The sequence below is a fragment of the Mytilus galloprovincialis genome, chromosome 6 (genome assembly GCF_965363235.1).
Source record: "Mytilus galloprovincialis chromosome 6, xbMytGall1.hap1.1, whole genome shotgun sequence".
NCBI classification, from domain to species: Eukaryota; Metazoa; Mollusca; class Bivalvia; order Mytilida; family Mytilidae; genus Mytilus; species Mytilus galloprovincialis.
Window position 1 is genome coordinate 19,118,132 of NC_134843.1, and position 9,399 is coordinate 19,127,530.

The window sequence follows — 9,399 nt, forward strand, 5'->3', positions numbered from 1 at the left end:
TTTTGGTCCAGAAAACTCCATAAATTAAATATTTAAAAAAAAAATCTAATAATAGATGCACAATTGCATCTCCACTAGAACATGTAGAATACTCTGTGTAGGTAAGGTTGAATTCAATAAAGTAGTTTTTAAGGATTTTTGATCTTCCATGTTTTGGTATGGGAAATTCCAAAATCAGAGATCGGTAATTAAAATAGTAGGGTCACAACTTAATGTCCAGGGTCTAATCTTATGAATTTTGTTTTATAAATAGATAAATACTTAACAGAATGTTTTATACTATTCTGTATTTCTATTTTAATTTTCAGTTTATATGGCTATACATCCTACAAACAACAAAATTTCTAATTGCACAAGGTCAAGACTTCTTTCGACTTTTAATGATATTTATGCACTTAATATATTTAGAGGTGTACTGATTGATATCTTTCATTGTCATGTGATTTATTTACAGGTATCCACTTTGATTGTCATGCTGTGGAATGTTTTTCTTTTACATTGTACCTCTATCATGTCTATATACAATGTACATTAATATATCCGTACATGTATTTAATTTCTTACATGATTACGTTTTGTTTGCTTTGTGCATCCTTTATACACATTTCTTTTCTATTGGTTTTCTCCCCCTGATACATGTGTATGAATATTTAATTCTATTTCAGAGATGTGTTCATACAAATATACTATCACAGTATCAAATTTGTAAAGAACAAGGTAAAATCAAAGAGCTGAATAGCTCTGAGGGGAAAGACGGCCCTTGTTTCTATTTTATTATGTTTTTGGAAAGGGGGGGGGATATCTTTTGATAGTTTACATATGAAGAATGAAAAAGAGAACCGCTAGAACATGTAGAAAGGTTGACAATATTGAAATCAATTGTTGTTTATGTAATTTCATTTCCTTAGTTTAGGATTCAATTTGGACCAGGGCCTAAAATAAGATATTGTTTGTTTCCCCAATCCCGACCGACCCTGCAAAATCAGTGCTACTCATAAAATTTTATTGTCAAAACTAAGTCAAATATTTTTTTTATTCATTTCCAATTTCCTGGCTTGCCAGATTGTACGATATTGTTCAAGCTGTTTCGGAAAAGTAAAATTATTTCCCTACCTACCTACCAACACCTGGCTTGGCAGGGTCGGGATTGGGAAAACAAACAATATATTAATTTAGGCCCAATGGAAGTGATCTGCATCTTCTAAATCTAAACATTTGATTTAAGTTGATAGCTAATTATCTAAAACTCAACTGAATTCTGTCATTTCACAACAACTACAATATTTTTTGAAATCCTGATTGTGTACCACTGAACTGCAGGCTAGGGCCATTTTCCATTTTTTGTGACAGTACTCTTGGATTTTAAAGTTTTTTCTTTAGAAAGTGTGGACTGAAAAATCTATTCAGTTTTAAATTTCCATTGTTAAAGTTCTTAGTTACAACTCTCATCACAGGGAAACAGGTACTAATAAAAAAAAACAATATGAGTGATGTAAACTGTGTGAAGCTTGTTTCCAAATCATAATTTTGAAATATTTGTAAATATAAATATGTTAAAACTATAAAAATGCAATTTTTTTTTTTTTTTTTTTAACATTACAATGATTATGTAGGTACACAAAAATTTAGTTTTAATAGAAGACAACTAATCCAATGAAATGTCACATTTGAAGTGTTTAAATACTTTAACTTTTATTTTAGTGGATAATTACTCATCAATTGAGGTGCTCCTGAATTGGAGGAAGATTCTCAGAATTTTTACAGAAACAAGTGGTCTCACTAATTAACAACAAAAAGAATTTTAGCGACAAGAAGCGACAAGAAGAATATGTTTTTCTTGTCGCTAAATAGTCTTCTTGACGCTTCTTGTCGCTTTTTGACGCTTCTTGTCTCTAATTAGTGAGACCCGAAAAAAGTAATAAAATCGTTTCTTTCCCCTGTGTCATGTAACCCCACGATCTTTGTTTATTTTGAAAGTTGTTGACCTACAAATTAAAGTATTGCATGTTGATGTTTAAATCATCTACAGTAAACAATATTATGTTTAGATTTAACAAATACACATTTGTGATTAGTGCACGATCTCTAAGAATGATTTAAATAACCAGTGAACTGGTGAAGGATATCCCTGCTTCTTCCAAGAATGACGTCACTATAAAATACAATGTAGGTTGGATATATTTAGAATATCTCGTCATACTAATTTTTCCGGATTGTTAAATAAACGTAAATAGTGTAAAGGAGAGTTCAAGATACGATAATTTCGTGAGAAACAGAAGGGAAATGTGTAAAAAAGTGTTTAAAGTCGAACTATTCATTTCTGGGTCTCCTTCTCTTTTATCTAAGTAAGATTTGTTGGGGGTTTTCCCACACTTTAACATGTATAAAAACAAAATGAATGATGTGAGGGAGTGTCACTCTGGTCAACCCCATAGGGGATTGACGGCTTGAAGCCGTCTTTCCCCAAAAACTCTTCTCAATTTAACAAACAGTTTTTTTGTTTTTTTTTATATTGCATATGACAACATTTAATTTGATGTCAACAATTAATAATAAATTTGACACTTATAATGTATCAACGTAAATAAAAGTTAAGGAAAAGAAAGGGATTTTTTTTTACTTAATAAATGATATCTATAATTATCTCTAAACCAGGATTTGGTTCAAAAACAATGTAGTTATTTCTGGAGTATAAATTAATATTTCAATTGTAAATTTTCAATTTTGTATTCCATATTTGTAATCTACATTTATTTAGTGTTATCCTTTACTATGCATTTTCTCTTAATTTTTGGGATACCTGTTCTTTCAGGTCATATGGTTTAAAGTGTTGTTTTTAGCAAATTAGTATACAAATATGTCCAGCTTTTACTACAAAAATGTTTTAAAAAGAACAGCTCTAAAGATAAAACACAAAGACAGGCCCAATTCTGCAAGAAATTACTATGCTTCACAGCAAAAAGGCCAAGATACATTAAATGGACTATTTCACTGATTTTGGTAAATCTTTGTAAACAACATTTGTCTCATTGGATTTTAACTATAAAACAAATACATTTCACTCTAAACAAAGTATTCCTTTAAATATAAGTCATTTGTAAGTAAACAATTGTATTGAAAACAAAATAATTGGCTAAATATATTCTCAAATTTGACTTTAATTCATCAAATCTCCAATTGTTTAGTATCCATAGATTTTTCTTCCAAAATAATATTTTATTAACATTTATGATATAAACATAAATTTCTAACCGACATCAATGACATATGATCATGATGAAAGATGCCAAAAAATAGGAAAAGGTCCTTTGAAGGTTAACAGCTTGAGAAATACCTGCCATATCATATGGGAAAACTATTTCCATTATGAAAAACAATCCCTTATCTGAGTAATTATTTGAGAGTGTTTCAATCTTAATTTACTTAGCCAAGTCATTTTAAATAAAATAGCACAAATTTGTAGAAAATTTTTGATGAACCATATTTATTTATTTTTGTGTTTCCAAGAAAAAATTAGCCTTGAAAACTGACAAGTTTTCCAAGTTATCATAGGGTTGTAACTTCTTGGTAAATCAAATTCAGACTGTTCATAGTTTGGAAAATCAGCTGCATTTTTCATGAACATCAGCCATTTCAAGCATAAAATGTGAATCAAATAAATTTATGGTGAATGTGTCCATATGGGACACAAATGATGCACAAGGGACATAACTCAGGAAAAGTGAAATTGACGCTACCTAAAATCAGTACATGATCTGAGTTTTGAGGTAATAAGCATACTAAGTGTATAAGTTTCACAACAGATGGTTAAGTTAGAGAACGGAAATGAAAAATTCAGCAATTTTTCTTTTGATAATAGCATATATAACTCTAAAAGTGACACTGTCAAAATTCACAAACTTGTTAGAGAATCAACAACAGCAAAGGCATAAACAAATGTTTTCAACGCTAGAAAAGTATCCCTCATTTAAGGGATAGCTTCTCATAAGGAGAACTATTCCCCATTTGATGAATTCTCCCTAACCGAAAAAAGGGAATGATTTGATAAAAGATACGAACTAATTTAACTCAGACCATATACATGATATAGATTTAAACAGTATATATATCAACATTGAAATCTGTGGTTGCTTTTAAATTTCTGTACATAAACACTTCAAGTAAAGATAAATTTTGCCATAATATTGTACCTTAGCAACTATCCAGAATAGTAGGTCTTACTCCAAAATTAATACTTACATGTTGGCAATCTATAGACACTTCATCTGCAATCTGAAATAAACATCATAAGTTATTAATAAAATGCATTGCAATCAACTCTTCAATATTTATACATTGTCAGCCAATGTGCAATCTTTTTTGTCTTTATAAAAAACAGAAGTGCACATGCAGAAATGTTTTTGCATGTCAAGTTGGTCATGTAAACATATTCATAATAAGTGAGTATTTCACATACATGTACATGTCAAACATGCACTGAAACATTAAAATGAGGTCCAGGACAAAGAAAATATAACAGACAAAATTTTGTTACATAAAGGTGTCAGCTTAGAAGGTAGTAAGTATTCAGGTCTTCTACCTTCTGAAATATAAAGCATTATGCAAATATTTTACTTTGTTGTCGTTGTTGCCTGATTGTAATATTTCCCTTTAATCACAATCTACTGTACAACCAAAACAGACAAGACAAAAACTAATGTCTCAATTTTACCACAGACACCAAGTAGGAAAATCAAGTATTTTTCAGAATCTTAAAGTCAATGAAAGTGGTGGAATATAACAGAAGATGTCATAATATTATTTTAAGAAACAAAAGTCCAAATGTTAGGGACAATTCTCAATTCAATGGAATTCACATGGACCACTGTGGATTTGAATTGACAGCTATAATTAATGTCCCTAAGATTTTTAAATCCCTGAAAAGGATTTAAAAAGCCATACATAATTAAACTATCCTCTATATAACTTTTCAACATGGTCAAAAATAATCAGATATTATGTGTTCAAACTTCTTTGAATAAACAAAATACAATGAAATGAAAAGACCTAAAATTAAGAAGAGTCGAGGACTCATTATTGTGTGAGTTCATATAATATGTTCATTGTGTTAAGTTGACAGTTAGATTAAATACTAGAAATGAATTATATCCATATTATTTTAAAAGCTTAGCTATTAGTACCATCATGACCATATAGACATAAATAATAGTCGTTTCTTATTTTATTTAGAATTAGATAAAGTCCATCTGTATTAAACATATCAGAATAGATTTTTGTTCTTGCCACTGGCCTTCTTCAATCTCTTTATTAAAAAAAAAATGATAAAGGGCTAGGCTCGTGGCCAAAACATCTTAAAATCAAACTCAAGGTGATGGTAAACGTAAAACTGGTAATAAAAGGGACCATGATTTGCCATCAGAGGGCAGTGAATTTATTGAATCACTGCGTTCGTAAATGAAGTCTGTTACATAATCTTTAGCCAAAATTTCTGTGTAACATTAAAGTGTTAACTATTAACATGATTAAACTTCCAATTGTACCCATAAACTGGGATCAGAATATATAATGGAAAATGAATCTGATAGGTTTTGCGATATAAAATTGAAATAATTCAAAACTTTACTGTGAGATTTATGGCCTTTTGAGACGTCTTCAAAAGGTGTCTTACTAAAAAAACTTCATGAACAGCTAAAATATTACCACACAATTCCAAATTCTCAACATATACATAAAATGAACAATAAACATGATAAAAGTGTGACTTTATTAAGACTTAGTAATATGGAGAATGGAAATGGGGAATGTGCCAAAGAGACAACAACCCGACCATAGAGCAGACAACAGCAGGAGGTCACCAACAGGTCTTCAATGCAATGAGAAATTAGTGTTTACAATGGTTTGTTTAATTCATTTACTGGGCAGGGTCGTAAATTACATAGAGGCATGTAGGCAGTTGCCTCCTATTGCGGGCTCACTGACAAAAAAAATAATAAATGGAGAAAAAAAAACACTGAAAAGAAAAAAAATGGTTAAGATCATGCATAATTTTTATAGCACTGGTTGTTAGTTAAAACAACAAGGTGGTTAATCATAATTTCATGCAGGTGTGTTTAATATATGGATCTGAACGGTCGGTACTCAACTCAACTCCTTTGCACACATAAAATTTTCCCACCAAATACTATTGCATCTGCATACACAGAAGTGACAATGTTGGCAATATTGAATGCATACCTGTAGAAGTGCTAAAAAGATGGGATTCGTCCAGTCAGAAAAAAATCACCTTAGCATTTGACAAAGCCAGAATAAAACTTTTTGATGTATACAAACATTGTTACATTTTAATAATTTGAACTTGATAGATATAATTATGAGTTATTGAGTATGCATTTTCATTTTAAGGTTTGAAAATTGTGTTTTTGAAACGAAGTCAAAATTAATTCTATTTGGACAGCCAAATAAGCCTGATAAACCACAAAAAATGACCAACTTCAGGGGGCTTTCATTTTAAGTCTGCAAAATTTTCCCTAAACTTAAGTAAAAGAGTCATAAAGCAGGATAAAGCGAAAACAAATCTTACTGTACCGGGACACGTAATCTAACTCTCAAGACTGGTTTATAACTATATTTAATATATTCCAGGCGCATCTTTATTGAAATGTAACAAAAAATACAAGTTGTGTATTCTAAAGAGGTACATTGCATACAAGGAAAAGGCCTGAAATAATATCCTTTTCTGCAGGGAATGGGTCCAAATATTTTATGCCGCGCTCCGCTCAGCGATAATACAGGGCAGGCAATTTCCGGCCCTGCTGGGAGTGCCAATTTTTTTTTCATTTCCCCTTACACATTCTGTACCCGTCTGTGATGAAACTAATGCAATTATGGCTATTTGAAGTGAAATATTACAAGTTAGATACACTAGCATCACTTTGTATGTTTTATTGATAATGATATAAACCTTATCATGCTTACAATTGGCTACATGTATTTGGAAATCTGAACTGCTTGACCTAAGAATCTGCACCTCTTGAACTATTAACGTCAAACAACAATCACTTTTCCATTGTGGCGTCATATATATCCTCATGTTACATGTAGGTCAAACTTTTATGGACCTTTGTGATGTCCAGTAATGGCAGACAAATATGAGGTGTATAATGAATCCATGACAAATCGCCCCACTGGCAAATCGCCCCACACCTAATCGCCCCACTTTTTCACAAACTCGCCCCACTTTCTAAAAAAACGCCCCACTCTTGTTTACCAACTCGCCCCACTTATGAAAAGGGTAAACTCCCATTGCAAATACTGAAATAGTGATAACATGCTCCCCGTATGAAAAGAGTTAAAATCCCTCTGAAATACGGTCTGTCAACTGGCCCCACTCATGACAAATAGATAAACCACTTATAAAAAAGATGCAATCCCGTTGTATATCTTTGTCCCTGTCCACATCAATACCTTTGAACACCAAAGTGAAGTGCTATAAAATCAAATTGCTGTTAAAAACTCTGTTTTTGCAATAAAGTTATATATAAATGTTAATCACGCATCAATAGTATGATTATGATACATTGTACAATTAACAGGTTTCTTTTCAATTGTTGTACAAATAACTAATCTTACAAGTATAAAGTTGTTCTCCAATAATGATACGAAAATGTATTTGCAATTATATTTTAAGAATGTAAAATTTTTTAAATAAATTTCGTTTTTTTTTGTATTCTGTGTAGATTACAAAAATCAAAATAAGTTTTCATTTAAGTGCGGCTAGTTTGTAGACCTGAAAATTACATATATAGAAGTAGATTTTTCCTTTTTTCAATAAGTGGGGCGAGTTGACAGGGGAAACATTAACTGGATTTAACCCTTTTCACAAGTGAGGCGATTTTTTTAAAATGTGGGGCGAGTTGGTGAAAAAGTGGGGCGATTTGGTGTGGGGCGTTTTGCCAGTGGGACGATTTGTCCTGCTTCCGTGTATAATTATATAATTATTATCAGAGATTATAAAGGTACATTTGTAATGTTTTTTACAGGTTGGGTTTGTGTATCGTGTCATTTTTTCACTATGACCAACTGATAAAATGGGCTACACTGTCTGTCAATACGTGTTTCTGCAATAAATAGCAATAATTTAATAATGCCTAACCATGATCAACATCATGTGTATATAATTTGCCATTGAGCAAAAGGACATGGAACACACTAACAGATGATACCAGGCAGAATTTGTAATATTAAAACTAAAAGTGTTATAGCCTGTGTGTAAATTGCCAACTATCGTGTACCTTTTCATCACTTTGTAGACAGTCAATGACTTCGAAGTTGTTATCAGCTATTTTGGGGTTGCAGAATTTCTTGATGTCTTCTCTACACTGTGGTTGTTCTGACAGTTTGAACTGTGGAAACTTTTTAGGTCTGCCTTTCGGTACCTGGCCCTCCTGTACGTGTCCATCGCCGTTTTTTCCAAATCCTAAAGGTCTCTGCTGTCCCAAGATTTCTTTATTCACTCCAACCTGGGGCTGGGGAACACCGGGTAATTTCGCACCAGGTTGTCCAAGCACGGGGTTGAATCTAGGGTTTAATCGTTCGGCATTCTGTGCAGGATTTACGTGTTGGTTGTTTAGATCCTGACAATAGACAAGGGCAATGAAAACACTAAATAATAAAAACAGAAGTACACGTCGACTTGTGTTCTCCATTTTGACCGAATCACTACTAATAAATATCATTGCACACTATTTACCTGCCTTTCAATTTTTTGCGGCTGTGTTACAAAAATGTACTAGGAAAAAGATCGACAGTAGATGTTTAATTAAGACATTTGCTATACTATTTAATTGGAAAGTGGTAATTCAACATATGACTAGTACAATAACTAAGGAATCTATTGTGGTGTAATAGTTTCCGTTTTGAAGACTGGTTTCCTTTTTTATATCGACATAATTTCCAGTATAAAAACTATACAAGTGTTAGCTTTTCAAAACACTTGTCTGAATTTGCACTGGGTTCTTTATAAAACGGTACCAATGTCTGTCAAGGGTTCTCTTCTTCTTCTCTATGCCATCAAGGCAATACCGAAGAAAACATGTTGTGCATGCGTGATTGATAAAAAAAAATACAAATTCATAAAAATATTTAATGACAGTTTTAGCCTAACGGTACCCAAATTGCACCTAATACCCAAAGTTGCACCTATTTAGCAAATATAGCAGCGGAAATCTTACAAGACTAAACAATTTGTATTTTTATGATTTGATACTATGCATGTCTTTCAACATATGTAAACATATCTAGATATACACAAAATGTCCACAAAATAAACACATAATGAAAACTTTTGTCTGAAGCATAAATAAACGTAGGTAAAAGAAAATTGTCAAAATAGGAGATTGT

At 31.8% G+C, this 9,399-nt stretch overlaps 1 protein-coding gene across 4 annotated transcripts in view; it reads right to left on the reverse strand.

Annotated features, from left to right (window-relative positions):
* LOC143079132 (Golgi apparatus protein 1-like) overlaps nt 1-8,733 on the reverse strand; it is a 46,196-nt gene extending 37,463 nt beyond the window's left edge. For 2 of the 4 annotated variants that reach the window (XM_076254329.1, XM_076254326.1), the window contains exons 1-2: nt 8,292-8,732; nt 4,240-4,272 (exon numbers count right to left, since the gene is read on the reverse strand). In XM_076254329.1, coding sequence (XP_076110444.1) covers nt 4,240-4,272; nt 8,292-8,705 — 447 coding nt within the window. In that variant the 5' untranslated portion in view covers nt 8,706-8,732. Of the gene's footprint in view, nt 1-4,239; nt 4,273-8,291 lie in introns of all 4 variants that reach the window. The other 2 variants (XM_076254327.1, XM_076254328.1) reach the window with 2 other exon arrangements.
* Nucleotides 8,734-9,399: the final 666 nt, after the last annotated feature.